The sequence below is a fragment of the Hydractinia symbiolongicarpus genome, chromosome 8 (genome assembly GCF_029227915.1).
Source record: "Hydractinia symbiolongicarpus strain clone_291-10 chromosome 8, HSymV2.1, whole genome shotgun sequence".
In the NCBI taxonomy this organism is placed as follows: Eukaryota; Metazoa; Cnidaria; class Hydrozoa; order Anthoathecata; family Hydractiniidae; genus Hydractinia; species Hydractinia symbiolongicarpus.
Genome location: NC_079882.1, coordinates 21,760,535 through 21,778,494, shown reverse-complemented (window position 1 = coordinate 21,778,494; position 17,960 = coordinate 21,760,535). Strand labels below are relative to the sequence as shown.

The following is a 17,960-nucleotide window of genomic DNA, read 5'->3' as shown; positions in this document are numbered from 1 at the left end:
CTATTCTACTTACACTGCTAAAAACTATAAACCGATTTCTTTACTTAAGCAATAAGTTTGCACTTATGTAGTAAAAACTTGAACTTTGCTTTGTTGACCTTTAGCGTTCAATTTACCAAGCAATAATGTACGTTTTATATCTCTTCTTTTTAACCTTTTGTTGAGGTAGATATAGTGCTGTAATATAACGAATCAAGCAAATACAAATGTTAAAGTTTAAGTTCCGTGTAGCAGTTTGACAAACTGAGAATACACCTCTCCATCTTTTAATTAAGAAACAAAATACATCTTTTTAAAGCATTTGTGTATTTTTTAAGCTCAACCTATTCTCATCGATGATTTTATCTTCAATTTTATTCTTATTTATCCATTTAATCTTTTTTTTCACATGTGACTTACATATGGTTTTAAAAGGACACCAAAGAAAACACTTTCGAACCCATTTAGTGTTAAAAAGACACACTTTCGCAAAAAAGGTCAAAATCTGCGAAAATTTCTCTCGCGATGGTTTTTCCGATTAAAGTGGGGATATCCTTGATATTTTATACGTTTTTCATCTAACGTCTGTTTTGTACAAAGCCTTTACTTCGGAAGATTTTATGTTTTCTGAAAACACTCGTTTTTATTTCTTCTCGCCTTTCAAAAACAATCTCAGCCTAAATAGGTTATCCTACAGATTTTATAATAATTTCTCCTATTTTCAGATATAATTTAATGTATAATTATTTCCTTCTTTATGTGGTTTTAATTTCCATTTCTTATCAATTTTAGATAAGAACCTCATCTTTTATCTATATAAATCACTGACCCAGGGTTTCAAACGAGGTTAACTGCACACACGAGATGGGTAAGAAAGTTTAGGTTTGGCTCAACAAGAAAGAAAATACATCAGAGTTTTTTCCAATTCTACATTTTTTGTGAAAAATGTTTACTAAATTTGACATGCCTGATATAATTTCATACAATTTTTTACAATAAATAAATATATAAATAAAAACAAGTTTGTTGTTAAATTTATAATCGTTGTGGTTCATTCGAACGATGCATTGTTAAAATCTTCTGTTTGACAAAAAACGCATCAATACTGGTATCACTTTTAACGTACTGATATCTGCGAGAACTGCCTGAAAAAGGTTAGAAAGAAGAAAATGACGAAAAAACTCATTCTAACTTTCCGGAAATATGTCAATTTTAATAATATATCCTGACCTCTAGATTACATAATTTAGATTCATAAATCATGCTATCGACAGAAACGAAACTGTGCAATATATTATCAATGAGAAAACAACAAAAACATACGTTAGCTGCGTAATCATCGCATGAGATGTTTTAAAACAATCACAATTTCAGAAAAATTATCGAATTTATCGTTCGGTAGTTTTTATTCCCAAATGAAGAAAAATACGATAGAAATTACTTACTTCTGCTGCTAATGGTGTATCAATGGATAACAAATTTTCTTTTCGATATGATATGATTGCCACAGCCAATACTAAAGAATAAAGGGTTTTTTGATCTTATTTTTTCTGGGGAAGAAATTTTTCACGAAAATTATGGAAGCATTTAATTTCTGCAAAAATTTAGATAAAATGTCATTCGCGAAAGTTGTCATTACTTTTATTTTCGTTCTTTTGTGTAGTTAGAACTTTTTTTTCATAGAACTTTCGTACAGTTAGGTGGATCAGCCAAGTTCAACTCCCAACGCTAATTTACGGAAAAAGCTGAAATACCCATGCTAAAATGCCGCCAGCCCGCCCACCGCCCACCAATATACGCCCTGAATTCAATAAACAAGCTACTCTTTTATAAACATTGCTTAAATAAACGCTGAAACAATTTTTTAAAGAGGAAATAAAATCGTGATGATGTACCTGGCAACAGGTGTAATGAATCATAACCAAGAATTCGATCCCACACCTGCAATATTTCCTCTGCTGCTAAGTAACCAGAGTATGCAAACAAAAACCAATTAAAAACAAGTTTTAAACTGAAAAAGTAAAAAATCAAATGTCAACATAAAATATGTAATATTAAAAAGAAACCAAAACAAATACAATCTGAACATACGGTTTGGCTCCGATACCATCTAGGTGTTGGTAAAGAATCGACTCTTCAGAGTGCAGCAGCTTTTCAAATAATGTACACAAAGATAAAATACCCTGAAGTGAATAAAACATTCTGTTAGGGAATAAGTTGCAAAAAAACATGACACGAATATAAATACGTTTTTTTGAAGGGTCCAAACGTTATACAACAATTATAATAATGTCTTTGTCGAGAACAACGCATCCTGTAGTGTCCACTTACAACTTACTGAAAGACACTACGATTAAACGCGATCAAGATCTATCGGAAGGGTGTAAATAAAGTTGCACCATTGGGGTAGAAATGGTTGTACCAAAAATAATAAATACCTCGCGATGAGATGAAATTGTATGAAGTCGAAAAAAATACCTAAAGCAAAAGATAATTCAAATTCATTAAAGACAAAAGTTGGTTCACCTAAAATAATAACAAAAATTGCAACAGTTCTGTCAAATATATTCTACAGATTGGGGCGCTGTTACCATTTTAGCAGAATTGATATTTTACGACTTTTTGTCCACATTAAGGATCTGCAACACAAACTAAAAGTAACAAAGAGTAAAAATGTGTCTCGTTTAGGCCACCTTTAGATTTTAGCTTCCCACGGACAGAGACAAAACTGAAAGGGGCTACAAAACGGTTTAAGTAAGCTTCCAGTCATGGACGTCGTTACTCCCGTCCTCGCACATTCTGATAGATGGTGTGTACAAGTTGATGTGTAATAAATAGACCACCTGAAAGATCAAGTACAACCTGTTTATAAATTAGGGCAGTGTTATACGTCACAAGTGCGACCGCCCAACGCCAGAGAGACTTTAATTCGCATTTTTTAGAACTCAAACCTCCAGCGAAAATGACGCTGTCACCTCACTAAGATTTTGTATAATTTGAATAATATGAAGTACGTACTCAGCAACTCGAGTGACATTTCGCTGAAGAGTGTGCGCAAATTGATATACAACTGTTCCGAAGAAAAAAGGAGTACAGACCATAATAGTCTGTACTAACATTTTAAACCAAATATGTTACATTCTAGTATTTAATAATAAGTAACTTTGTGCGAAAAATCAGAAAAAACTGACAGCGGATACAGAGTAAAACTGCAACGTACGTACGTATGGACGGACCCTAATTCATAGCTCACTTCGCTATCGTGTGTGACCAAATAAAAAGTGTGGCTAACTGATAAACCTTTTTGTCCGACATGTTACGTATACCTCAAAAGGAAGATATGAAAGTGCAACAATTTAAGCAAAATCTTCAAGAAAACGCCAGCTTCCAAAGGTTCTGTACCGCGTCCCTTTCTATTTGCGGTATATATCAACGATCTACACAAGGATATTAAACCATCTAAAGTCGTTATTTAGCTGTTGACACTAGTCATTTTAACTGTAACCATTCTCTAAAAAAATTACCCATAGGTAAATGTGAACCTCAAATTGTGAATAGCTGAAAACAAACAAACTAAGTTTCGATTTTGTTCTATTATACTCTTTTAACAGCCATATGAGTTACAACTCACAAATATGGGGGTTGCTAACTCAGGAAATAAGATTTTAACTCTACGAAACAAAGATCTCCGTATTATTTATTTCTTAAATCTCCTGTAAAACATCACGTCCTTAATCAGAAATTTTTCATTTGCAACCTATCCAGTGATCACAGAAATTGTAAAGGACTAAAATACTGTAACTGAAATATCATAATCCTTAAAATCACCATATGTTTGGATAAGTGTTCTAAAAGAACTTTTAAGAAAACGATTCAAACTTTTCTCTGTTCTAAGTACAGCAACACTTAACTTCAAACATTGTTGCTTAGGTTTTTATTTCGGAAACAATATAATTTTTCTCTGTTTGATTTCGTTTACCTGTGTGTGTGTGTATGTGCATTTTTTAGTTTTGCATTATTTTATAGTCCAATCTCCCAAGCTAGTCTCACCTCTGCAAAGCAGACAAACTTCCTTTCTCCATTTTTTCCTTCTTTTTCTCATGTCAACGCCCCATTGATTGTCTCCCCATATATTACCCATACAGATTATTTATCCACAACTACATATTTCGGACCTTGGATCGTCGTCCGTCGAAAATATTCCGCCCCCTCATACTTTCGTCCTTCGTACATATTCCGGTCCACATATTTTCATACAGCAGAACTGTGACGCATAGAGAAAGAAAATTACACTTTTATTATAAAAAAATCATGGCACAAATAGTGCCTGCTCTGAAAAAGCGCTTTTCTACCTGTGGATTTCAAACGACTTTATTTTGTGTACAACAACTGATGTATGTTTACCAGTTTTGTTCTTTGATTTGTTTACTATATAAGCCCAAATTGGATTACTTCCTCATTTAATGTTGGTGCAGGTGTTTCGCTACTACACAGAATTCTGTTTTACCTGGATACAATTACCCAAGTATGTTTCAATAAAAAAGTATAGCTAGCTACAATTTTTCCTAGCATCAGAAATGACATTCTTTTCCTTAAACCCTTTCTTAGCTTTAACGTAGAGGTCGGGAACTTCTTTAACTCTTCTGTCTATGACTCATTACTGCAAATTGTCAGCATCTTTCCACCTGTTTTTAACTCATGGATTAACGTGATCTTAAAATTAAACTTTTATGGTTCCAACTTAACTTGAAAGTTCATGTGAGTTAATTTAGCGTGCCGGCCTGGGTTAATTTTATTATAAATTTAATTATCCCTGATAATTAAGCTTTGCAAGCAAGTCCATTTAAAAAAAACCTTTTTTGTTTAGTTTGTGCCCCACAATGCTCCCAAAAATTTTTGTTGGATGGATTTTTTTTGTTGGATTTTTTGTTTGATGGAGCTCATGTAAAAAGGTGGCTCTCTTTGTTTTCGTTATTGCGAAGTCAACTTTCAAAACACTTAGTTTTTACCGACGTATTTTTTACTTCTTCCACTTATCTTATAAGCTCCTAACAATTTAACGAAACAGTGATAAGCTTAGCTACAAGATGGTTGTAGAGGCACCTGCAGCTGAAAAAAACTTTTACTCGAATTTTCGTGTTTTGTTAACACAAATTTAAAGCCACATTAACAAAATATCATATTGTACAATTCATGCATTGACCTGCATAAATAGGACGCCGTTGCTTTCGAGTTAAAATAATAACAAAGCGGCATGCTTGGTATATCACACCTAGAACTTGTTATACTTCATAACTTATTAAATTAATATCAATCTGACACTAATCTAACCTTGTATATAAATAGCGAAAGATATAATAAAGTTCCACCGGTTTGTCGAATATGTAGCACAAAGGCGCAGCTGAAAGAATAAAAAAGCAAAATATTGAAAACAAAAAAAATATGACGTGACAAAACACGTTAATAAACACGTGACAAAACACGTGAATTTTTGATTAACAAAATACACACCCATCATTGAAAATCCATGAAAAGGAAAGATACCTAAAAAAAAATTTTTTATAACTTAGAACTGTTAAGTTGCTACTTTAGAAGAACAAATTTTCGCTAGACAACTTTCAGAATTCCAGTTCTTTTTAAAAATTTATGCTTCAGATAAAGCTAAGCTTTATTATTTTTTTAAGATAGAATTTACTTTGAAATAAACAAATAAACAAACAAAAATAAAAAAACATTATTGCTTTAACTTAGGTACTTTAAAAAATGCGCTCCGTATTTAAAAATTTCATTAAAAAATCTTAAACAATAAAAACGCTGCGCTATATATTTTATCCAATCAACAGGTTTAAACGGTTCTCGGGCGTCGTTGTTATTCCCAAGGGGCAAGATCTTAGCACCTTTGGCCGATAGCAGTAGCGAGGTCACTTTGAAAGTTAGCCCTCTTAGTCCCTGAGGTCTGGGGTGCATATCCTATTTTTTCCCAAAGGTTCGCAGTGCAATATTTGACTGACCCATTACAAATATCAATGAACGAGCGCCTTGTTACCGGTTCCTTTGATGATTACAACATGAAGTTTCAGTGGTGGCAGCATGTTTGGAAACCAATGTAGTACAGCGGTGGCAATTTTGGAAGTTCTCTTTCACTCGTTTTTAAGTCTTTTTCATATTTTATCATTTTGGAATACACAATTTTTATGTTTTACATGTGAAGATATTTATCACATTTTTTAGGCATGTATAGATCTAAAACACACCAATTTCAAGATGGCTACAAATGTACATTTTGACGTAGTCAGCTTGCCAGTAACTATAGCAGTAATTATGCTGCGCTCGCTCTACTGGATTTGCGACAAACCCTAAGTTTTAGAATTTGACTGTTGAAAGGTGACTGTTTTTGCTAGGACGAGGTTATGATATTATGTATTTATTTTTATTTTAACTGCTTTTGTGTGACAAAGAGCATATCTGCACTAACTACTCCAGTATGCAGTACGGTTTACCATTACTTAACTGCTCAACCTGGAATTCAACGCCGGGCCAACAAGCTAGTCTCTTATATCAATACCTGTATTTTGTGCTCCTGAAAAAAGTTCTGCTTCAAGAACACACAAAATAGTAAACACGTATTTCTATCGATTTTGTTGCAAAAAGCAAATTCCAAAAGCTCATGACGTCTATGATAATGCTTGTTGTGGGTCAGTCTACCTTTATGTAAATCAAAATGGTAGCTGCAAGTACCGACAGGCAAATTTCCGTAATTTTTTTTAATGTAAGTTATTTAGGCTATTTCAGCGAAGGTTTGTGCTCCTAAAGTACTCTATATAAGATATCAAATTCACACATAAAAATTTCTTACCACAGGGCGGATAATAAACACAGAATTCCTCCACGCCAAGCTTACCTGAAAGAGAAATAATTCATGAAAGGTTGTAGAAATATATACAGAGCATCAAAAATATCATAGTATTCCACACACTTGCATAACTAACCTCGGATATACGATTTTGGAGGTGTAGCTGTTGAGTAATTAAAATGTTCCAATAACCATGTATCACGACTGAATATTAGCAAAACCTGCAAAGTATTAAAAAGGGTAAGAAAATTACTTAAAAAAATGCAATTGGTCATTAAACACTGTTTTGCAAAATTTAGACAGAGATTATTTCAGATATTTTCACAAGTTATTATGGTTTGCGTTGGCAGCTAGAAGTGCATCTCTTTTTCTTTGGGCGTTTATTACAGCCCAAAGAAAAAACAAACAAATAAACAAATAAATTTGAGCAAATTTCTCAAAGTATCACGTGAACACACCTGGTAAAGAACGTCTTCGAAAACAAAGAAAGAATCATCGTTTGTTGCAGTAAGGCGCACATCCTATAAAAAATAGTTTTTAAAAATCCATATTTTATAACTAATACAAAACCTAGAAGGAGAGAAAGAGATCCTCTTAGATAAAAAAATATTTGCAGCATTACGTCGTCTTAAACCTGATTTATTAGAAACAACCGATATATAGCTAACCTTCATAATGAGATAGTCCACTAACATATCATATTCAAACACGTATGTCTTCAGTTGCTCATAATATAACACGTCCTGCAAAAGTGAAGTAATTTATTAGCATAACAAACTACCAAAATTCTGTTTTGTTCAGTTTAAGAAAATATTCATAAGATCTTAGAAATAATAAAAAAACATCAAATTCAGATTCTATTTTTCCTTATGTCAGTAGCTAGAACTGTTTTCTACAATGTGTGTCGCCTATACTAGCAGCAACTGGAATCACGTCCATATAAACAAAATAACATTGTCAACTTTCATCCTTACATATCATCGCAGACTGTTTTTTAGGAATTTCGAATCATTAATTTTTACCATTTTTGTCATTGCTAAAAATGTATTTAAAATTATTGCTGCACATTAAACTCACTAAAATAGAATAATAAATGCTTACCGATTCAGATATGTGTACACCCAACAGGGCTGACCATAGTTGTTTTCTTAACCCAGGCGAACAACCCTGCTTGATGTATTGCCTTGCTGCAGCCATGTGATTTTTTGATATCACTAGAAATTATTTCGTATTTTTAGTTTTAACATTTTATATACACATAAAAATTATAATAAATAAAAATTATAATAAATAAAAATTATAATAGCATATAATACCTCTCTGACCGACTTTCAACCAATCATTTTGGAACGGACCTAGGATAACAAATTATTTTAACAAGACGTTCAATTAACCCGCTTGAGACTTGAGTAGTGTTAATTTGTATTTTTAGGCATGAAACATTTAATTTCTCGGTTTCTAAAAACATGTGCGACATGCGAGACAAAATAAGTTCTTACTGTCTTCATGATCATCAACACCCAGTTGAAAGCACGAACCTGCTAAACCATGATACTGCTTTCTCTACAAGAAAAATTGAACAACAAGCTTGAGAAATAAATATGTTCTTGTTCCTTGGCCCTTCATCTCCTCTTAACTGTAACAAACTTTAAAACTTGACTTACAATATCAGTCATATCTGGAGTGTAAAGTTGTGCTTGGATCATGTTCCATGTATGAGAAGTTCTAGATGTTAAATGATTACTTTCTCTTAGGATGAAGGCATAGTGGAGAGTGGCGTTTAAAGAAAGGAATTTAATAAATGGAGATTATTTTTTTTTAAAAAAAAAATATGAAAAGAATTAAAATAAATATGGCTTAAAAAAAATATTGTAATGAAACTCACATATTTTTACCAGTAGCGTAATTCGGATTTTTGACTCCAACTAACACCTACAAAGAAAAAGACAAGGACATGCTCAATAGAAACCGGCATATGTTTAAGGAAATATTTCAAATTACACATTTGTTAAATTTTTAATATATTAGGTGTTAGGTATGGATAAGGTGTTGAATTTGTATTCATGTTCAAAAGAATGACAAACTTTTAACATTGCGAAAAAACAAGATAAACAAAAAACAAGTAGGAACATTTTATATAAAAATTAAAGAAGAGGTTTTTGCTTAGAAATGAAAAATGTCCTATAGCTTGCAGTATATTAACGTCTTTGTGTGGGGTATGCATATGTGTATATGGAAGGGATATCCATGGTTTTTATCCTTATATCAACAAATTTAAAATTTTACCATCAGATTAGAGGGACAAGAAATTAGAGGGTCATAAATTTATCTAGAAGTTTTCTGGATGGCATGTTAATTACATCCCTTTCACCAAAACCGACATGTATGGAACATTTACAAACCAAATCCGAACTCTGCATGACAAAAGATCAAAATATATAGAGAATTAAAACCAAACATTGATTTTTACTATTTCCCTTACAGGAAGGAGAATAATTATATTATGGTTTAACCAAGTTGTGTGTGGCAAAGTAATACACCACCCAGAAAATCTTCTGGTAACAAAAGTTTACTTGTTGAAAAGTTTTTCCCAAAACAATTTCTATCAATGTGCAACATAGACAGCTGTTTTATTTGAACATGTCCATTATGCATGCTTATAACTCAACTAAAAACAAACTGCTTTCTTATTACAAACATACCTCGAAGAAGTCAGCTGAAGAATACACAGGACGAAGTTTAGTGTACACTAAAGAGATTTAAACAAATGATTATTAAAATTTTTAGAAGTTCAAAACCACTAAAATTAATACTAATTCAGAATGTACACTTTTAAAAGAATTAATTAGAAGTTTTTAGCAATGCGAAAATACAAAAGTATTAATTTCTTTATTACCTTTTTGAGCAATCTATACAGGTTAATTTTGTTTTATCAAAAATGGTCAAAAATATATCCCTAGTTACTTAATCTTGACGCAATGAGAAAAGCAGAATATTGGGAGATAGAATCGTTACCTACTTTGATCATTATATTCAGCACCAAGGGTCATTGACTCAAATTTTTTACGCAAATCTTTCTGATCAGCCTCTGGTCTCTAAAAATAATTCGGTGAAACTACACCAACAAATTATCTTCAGTTTCTTCAGAGATTGTTAAAAATTCTACCTTTCTTGAGAGAGGAAGAGACAGTTCAGTGCACATGCTGTTGATACTTTTTACAATACACTTCTCCCATGATTTCTAAATGTCAACACAACACTACTCTGAAAAGGGATTTTTATAAAGCGAATTTAGTGGCGAATTAGCTGTAAAAACTTTTTGATTTTCAAACAAGAAACATATGGCGCATTTAAAATACTGAATGTAAGCACTCTTTCGGGTATTAAAAACAAGACAGTTATTTTGAATTCTTTCCAGTAACAAGTTTTTCTAAGAATAAACATTGGATATTACAGTCTGATTGGTTAAAAGTTTACAGCGAAATATGTCAGCAATAAAAAATAGGTACTGTTTAAACGAGGCAAATTTTTGAAGCAAAATAAAAAGAAATAAAACTGCGCATGCTTAGATACATTTTGCCATAAATTCACCGTCCAATTCACTTTGTAATATCTCCCTTAAAAGGATAAAAATAATATGTAAATATCTTGTTATGGTGAAGCAAAGATATCTGTATATATACATTTTAGTAAACTCTCTTAAAATTTAAAATTTGAAAATCATGCTAACTTTAACATGGCAAAATATTTTTTATCTATACCTGTGCCTTCCTTATATAGTCCAGTGTTTCTATCTCCCCATTTTTACAAGGAGTGATACCCAAATATCTAAACACAGCATATGAAAAAAGAAATAAATTTAAAAAGGTCAAAAGCAGAAATTTCTAAAATTAGGGTACCAAAAAATCATCTTTAATGTCAAAAGGAAAATTTTACAAACCTGTCAACAAACACTTTATAAATAACATTCTGAATTTCGATTGAATATCCTAAAGCAATAATTATTCACATGTTACTGTTTAGTGTTAGACACAATGTCTTTCTATCTCCATTCTTTTATTTCTTCTGAAGCACTGCCAGCTTTTAACCGGAAGGCCTTAAAAATGTTACTAAAATTAGCCAGAATATACTTTTCAGTATAATACACGTTCATTTATGACATTGTAACAATGTATTTAATTTTATATTTGTTTTTCAGGTGTGCAAACTAAATTTCTTCACTTAAAACATTTGGAGAATTTATATAGTTTGGTTTTCAATATTCTTGACTTACTTAGATGTAACTTAAAAAAACATGCTATGAAGTCAGATAATACAAATATAGACTTTTTTTGCACAAAATCATCATGTAGCATGCTATGATAAAAGGTTTCGTTTTGTTCCAATGTTATTCAAATATGTACAAGTCTGTAAGAAATATTACCTAACATCAAACATTGCACTAGGACATCTAAAAATGTTCCATTTTTTAAAATCATATGTTTATTGGGATCATCAGCTTTATATATATATATTCAGCTTAAGGAGCAAAATAAGGAAAAATTGACTTGTTTCGGTCAGTCCTACGTTAAAAAGGGAGATCTTACTTTCTTTATTGTTAATGGGTAATGAAAAATCATTGAAAAACAGCAACAAGAATAAGGTATCATGCCTGACTCTTTTAGGAACTTTTTTATATGTTTCTTTACATCACCACTGTACAACGAAGGCTTCTTCACTTCTGTCTAAACAAAACAAAAAAGGACATGTTATATCAACTACACATTATATTAAAGTTACTTGTCCTGAAACCATCTTACTCAAGATTTTTCAAGCTATTTGATGAGGGTATTGTATAATCAAGTCATATATTTTACCAATGGATTGCCATGGTTATCGTTGTTTGGCAAATATGCCTTTATGCATTTCGGCACCAAACCAAAACACTTCTGTCACTAGAAAATGCATGCTTGGTCTCTCAAAATTTATGCACTGGCTGTTTATGCGTGACCATACCTTAACATTTTTTTCTATTTCTACGCGACTCTCACAAACAACAAATATTTTTTTTTTATTCGTACATGAGATCTTTTGTTTTTGGTAGAACCAGATTTATTACATACTGATTAAGTTTTTAACTATTTCAACCATTCAACTATATTGACAAGCTGTTTTATTTACCTCTGAACAGATATGGAAATATGTGGTGTATGTTTATCAACAGACATCTGAAACATTTTTATTTGTATTAAAGAACAATGACGAATTAAATAAAAACATGTTTATTTTTTAGCAAGAGCAAAAATCAAATGTTCTGAGAATTCATACACGAAGTGAGTCACTGCTTATTGATTTTTTTCAAATTTTTCTGTTTTTTTCTCCGTATTTATGAAATAACAGTGCATAAAAGCTTGTTCTAGGGCCTTACACTTTAAGGTGAAGATATTACTGGTCTGATGTTAGGAAAGATGCACTTAAGAACAAGTGTGGGAAACAAATAACTAATTCAAAGAACTAAAGCACAACTTTTATGCAGTTGCAAAAAAGGTCTTGATGATTTACCTTAAAAGAAAAAACTATTTCTTTTTGCCATTCGAGAATGCTAGAAGGAGAAAAAGAGATGGCAGATGAGGTTGGTGTTATCATTTTTTTGTTAAAGGAAGACTTTGTAATAATGTGCAAATTTATCATTAAATGTCAAAAACAGTAAAAATATATACATGATCTTGGATCTATTCAAAGAGTTTTTTACTGATTATTACATAAAACTCCATAAAATAACGGAGAAATTAAAAAAAACAACCTAACTGTTATGGAGCTGCACACAGAGAATACTACCTAATGTCTTTCATATTATATTTGCTCAACATAAACTAAGAATAAGATACAAGTTCTTAAAGTACATGTACGTACAAGTTATTTACAATGCATTAATAGCTGTGTGTGGTCTTAAGTGTCAAAAAGCTTCTTATGGTTTGTACACATGTTTTAATATAATTTTAGGTGAGTCATGTGACTAATACACAAGGCATGTTCTATGCTTTTAGCACAACTTCTTGCCACATAGTCTATGGCTATGGTAATTGCATCATTATTAATGGAAGATGCAATATTGATTTCTTTTGACCTTCAAAAAACTCTGCCATCCATTGATTAACTTTGTTTATGTTTCTTTTTAGGCTGACCACTGTATATATATGTTCTGGCTTTTAGATATCCTTTGACAGCGCTTAGAACTTTTTTTTCCAGCCTACTTGGTCGTTTCAATAGTTTGTTGCTCTTCAAAAGTAACCTATGTCCCATCCAAACTCAACCTAAAACTTATTGATATAGAATAAAGTAATAAAGAAATAGATAAAAAATTCCTCTTTAGGCAACATTGGAAATGCTTACTTAGGAATAAAAAAAGTATTTGTCATACGAGAGAGTCAAGCATAAATACGAAAAATATTAAAGTATGGTCACGTATAAATAGCCACTGCGCAAAATTTAACAAATGGTTGAATTAAACACAGAACACAAAGAAAAATATTATAGCTACGTTACTTGAAGAAAGAAATAGATAAAAAATTCCTCTTTAAACAACATTGGAAATGCTTACTTAGAAATAAAAAAGTATTTGTCATACGAGAGAGTCAAGCATAAATACGAAAAATATTAAAGCATGGTCACGTATAAATAGCCACTGCACAAAATTTAACAAATGGTTGAATTAAACACAGAACACAAAAAAAAATATTATAGCTACGTTACTTGAAGTGCTTTCTGTAAGTCAAGTAGGAAATAGGAGCATTTGAGATCATTAATTATATCATCTATATCAACATTATTGATCATAATTATACTTAAATTGGAAGAAACCAGGAACTGCAACAACTACCATGCTTTGTTTTGTTTACAAAATGAAGATTACAATGTATTCGCGTACTGTGTACACGAACTAGTTTACGCCCCTCGGTCAATATGTGGACGAACCTGACTTCCAACGACGATTGTTTATTCGGCGTGGCAAAAAAATTAACTCAAAATAGGAGGACGGACAACGCAAATCTCTTTAAATTGAAAAGCCATTAAAAATCAACACATCCTAAATATACCTCAGGGAATCAAAATTTATCAGAAATTGGAGAAAAATGTTCTTCGGATTTCTGTGGTTTGACAATATAAAAATTGTTGCCTACCTAAATGATTTCGCTGTGTGTAATCAATATAGAAAGCGTTGCGAAGAGGTTGACAAACCAAAGGCATTAAGCACGGCAAGAAAAGGGCACGGTAAGGAACGGCAAAGTAGGCAAGAAAACAGGAGGAGGAACAAGGAAACAGGAAGAGGAATCAGCAAGGCAGGGGTAGGCAAGGCATGGTAGGCAAAGGCAAGACCATAAAAGGCAGGCAACAGAAAAGGCATAGGAAGGGTAGGCAATGGCAAGGGGACGCCAAGGCAGGGGAGGCACCTTAATAGAAACTCTCACCACTTATAGGAAGAAAATTTTTGGGAATGGGTTGAGAGGAATGAATTAATAACAGCAAGTTTTAGCATTTTTTAAATTTTTTTTACCACTGATACCCTCCTCTTCCTCTTCCTCTCCCACTTCTACTGCCACTGCTCCTCTTCAGCTTCATCCGCTTCCGCGCATCGTCCTTCTCTGCGAAGGTGCGGAAGCCACCAGACGCCTTCCAGGACTTATAATTTTGGGAGCTTATATAAGCTCCCAAAGTTTTATTTAGGGAAAAAAAGTCCCGGAAGGCGTCCCAAGATAAATCTTTTTTCTCAGCTGATAATTCCTAAAAACACGATCCAATCGTGCTACATTCTAAACTTCCAAAAACATGCAAAGTTGATCAACTTTTCTAATCATTCATTAAGTTATATTTACTGTTCTAACACATTCTACACTTCAAAGCAATTATTTCTAGTGTATAACTTACTTTCACCTTCTCTTCCAATCTTCCCACTGTCTCCTCAAGCCTTTCAACTCACTGTTTTAACTCCTCCATAAATATTCCTCTCAAATTAATTTAATACTGTACTTTTATATGCTTATTCTCGTATGATAATCTAACTAAGTATTATGTTATCTCATTTGGCCGCTAAAAGTAGTAGTGGTAGTATTAATTTGCTGTTTCAATTACAATTTTATCTATTACGTATAATGAGATGACAATGAGTTCATATACATGAATACAATCTATGGCAATCAGGAGACCAACCAAATAGAAACAGCTAGTCTAAGTAACATCACCGTTATGTGGCAAAATTTTTAGCAATTGCTGTGAAGATGTAACACAGAAACATAGGACACAAATGTGTCTCAAACCTTCCTCAGTATTAAATTTTAATACAAAAAACTTTATATGAATGCAAAATTTTGCATCAAAGAAATGCAATTTCAGTATTGAAAAGGTAAAAAGCAAACTATGAAAATACTTACATCAACAATTTCGTTCTCCATAATTATTATTATGTCACCAAATATAAATTTAAAACTAATATTAAGCGAATAGGTAAATTTCTAATACAACATCTTTTAATGGGAGTTAAAAGCACTGAAAGAAAAATATTGTTTGCAAACATTTCATGCAAAGAGAGTTTTATTGCCCTGGCTGTTGGTTGAAGAGCGTGTAGACACATTTCTACTCTACTTCAAAACAAAATGTATTTATTAAACTTTAATATCCCAAGTAAAAATTTCATATGTCTACAAGCTCTTCTTAACAACCTGCACCACGAGAAGGTGGCCAATGGGACTTAGCAGGTCATACCTAAAATAAAGGACAGATTTATGTTGCAATTAACATTTTAAGTAAAAAGGAGTTACCCCATTTTGGTGATGTAATTGTTTACTTGATGTTGCATAAACTTACAGTAACTGAGGTGTGATGGCTGGTAGGTTTATTGTTGTAAGTCGATATGGTAGGGTGATTGGGCTGTGATGATCGGTAGGGTACGGATGAGACTGAATAATGCTGTAATGTTAAAGCACCTTGTTTAGGTTGCGTATGGTGCGATATGTTAATAAGCAGCATAATGTTGTAATAGTAATGCACCTTGTTCAGGTTTTGAAATTGGATTATGTTAATACACAATTTTTTTCAATAAACAACTCAATTTTTAAGCAATTAACTGGATTTGAAATGTTTTAAGCAATTTTAGTTCTGGACAAATACAAGCACAAACAAGAATAATTTTTTTTGCACACTTCAGTTTATTTTTAAGAAATATCTTTTTTACCAAAAATATGACTTAGTTTCTTTTTCCCGTTTATTATATATATGTTTAACAAAAATTAGACTTAGATATTGACTAAAAAATAACATGAGATCTGGCCAAAATCCAAATTGCTTATAAAAAAAAATTGTGCAATCAGCTCAATGCTGTAATGCACCTTGTTCAGGTTGCAATTGGCTTACAACGCCATTAATAATCAGCACAAAGCCGTAATGTTAATGCACCTTGTTCTGGCTGCAATTGGCTTACAACGCCATTAATAATCAGCACAAAGCCGTAATGTTAATGCACCTTGTTCAAGTTGCAATTGGCTTACAACGCCATTAATAATCAGCACAAAGCCGTAATGTTAATGCACCTTGTTCTGGCTGCAAATGGCTTACAACGCCATTAATAATCAGTACAAAGCTATAATGTTAATGCACCTTGTTCAGGTTGCATTCGGTCATGTGCTTCGCAACTCCTTGTTGGTCGTGATAAGTCGAAATGGTATGGTAATTGTGGTATGATGATCGGTAGGGTAGAGACGATATGTTAATTGTGATAAGTCGAAACGATATGGTAATTGTGGTATGATGATCGGTAGGGTACATACAATATGTTAATTGCGATAAGTCGGAACGGCATGGTAATCGTGGTACGATGATCGGTAGGGTACAGATAAGATGTTGACTGCGATAAGTCGAAATGGTATGATAATTGGGGTATGAGATTCGGTAGAGTACAGAGGATATGTTGATTGTTATAAGTCAAAACTGTACAGTAATTGGGGAATGATGATCGATGGGGTAAGGATAAAATAGATATGCGACTGGATATCCAGTGTAGCTATGGTTATTGTAACAGGTCAAGATTGTGATTGTCTGCAAAATAGATTAATTTAGGTAGTAATTAAAATTAGGAGTGAGATATGCATATTATACATGTGCAATTTAGAGATGGTGAAGGACAGACTGCATCTTTAATACTATCATCACAAAGCTCGTCAAGTTCTTTCAACAAGTTAATATACTTTTCCATAGTGATATTGAATTTTTGGACGGTTTCATTCGATAATGCCTTCAGGCGTTTCTCGTCCTCTTGTCAGGCTTTCATGCGGGGATGTGTATTAATGTACAAGAGTCGTCCTTGAGTAATTGGTTCAACAAGTGGCCAATTTCTTTCTTTTTCGCATCTGGAGAATGCAGTGTTATTTTTTTCCATCTGAATTGATTGTTGTAACTTGATACGCATGTGGGTGGCAGTTTTACCATCTCCAATCGACATACCCTGACTTTTGACAATTTTTATTGCATATCCCGGGATCAATGGCAGGCCATTTCTGCTACAACAATTACACTCACATCGACCTTCAACAGCAGTAATTGGTATTCATGTTTGACGTTCTGGAATCCATAGTTGGCCGTTATAATTTGGAAAATTGACAACAACAGCTATTGGAAATTCAGGTGGTGACGTATTTGGCGAATAAAGGATTGCAATTACTTTTGCCATGGCACCATTATTAAGACCGGGGCCTGTAAGACCTTTTTGGTTTTTGGTGAGTATTACAGTTGTACCAATTGTCATTAAAGAACTCAGAGGTATTTGACCCATATGCTTATCGGTCAAAGAGTGATGTTTACCACGGCCTCTTGATGAATAACAGCAACTGGTACACCAAGGCCGCCTAATTTATCGTGGTTTTCTTCATTAACTTCATTCCATGTCTCCATTAATGTCAGGACGCGACCATGAAGAAATTTACATTTTTCAGTATGGGGCAAAGCATTTTCGTAACGACTATTTATATCCTGCCAATCTTATTAAGTGTTCGAACCATTACGTATTCTAAGAAGTCGTTGTAAAAGATCCAACTGATCTGGACCTTAGCGCATGGTCTCTGTAAGAACGATAACATGTTGAAAAGAGTTATAGATTGCA

At 32.8% G+C, this 17,960-nt stretch overlaps 1 protein-coding gene across 1 annotated transcript; it reads right to left on the bottom strand.

Annotated features, from left to right (window-relative positions):
* Positions 1-884: 884 nt before the first annotated feature.
* LOC130654491 (TBC1 domain family member 19-like) lies at positions 885-14,718 on the bottom strand. The gene is made up of 23 exons (XM_057457083.1): positions 13,565-14,718; positions 11,484-11,556; positions 10,773-10,821; positions 10,594-10,660; positions 9,999-10,073; positions 9,852-9,927; positions 9,535-9,581; positions 8,718-8,764; positions 8,497-8,557; positions 8,332-8,395; positions 8,149-8,187; positions 7,934-8,046; positions 7,501-7,575; positions 7,291-7,353; positions 6,969-7,053; positions 6,836-6,880; positions 5,491-5,523; positions 5,311-5,380; positions 2,418-2,457; positions 2,071-2,162; positions 1,875-1,990; positions 1,425-1,495; positions 885-1,124 (listed from the first exon to the last, which is right to left on the bottom strand). The coding sequence occupies exons 1-23, from the start codon at positions 13,646-13,648 to the stop codon at positions 1,050-1,052; spliced, it is 1,560 nt and encodes a 519-aa protein (XP_057313066.1). The 5' UTR covers positions 13,649-14,718; the 3' UTR covers positions 885-1,049.
* Between the last annotated feature and the right edge of the window lie 3,242 nt (positions 14,719-17,960).

What these genes read in the sequence shown, in the direction of transcription:
- LOC130654491 (XM_057457083.1), bottom strand. Translation starts at nt 13,648, where the DNA reads ATGATCAATAATGTTGATATAGATGATATAATTAATGATCTCAAATGC. An exon ending in CTTCAGCTGACTTCTTCGAG is followed by an intron (nt 8,765 to 9,534) that starts GTATGTTTGTAA and finishes TTTTCTTTGTAG; the next exon opens with GTGTTAGTTGGAGTCAAAAA. An exon ending in TTCATTACACCTGTTGCCAG is followed by an intron (nt 1,496 to 1,874) that starts GTACATCATCAC and finishes TTTATTCTTTAG; the next exon opens with TATTGGCTGTGGCAATCATA.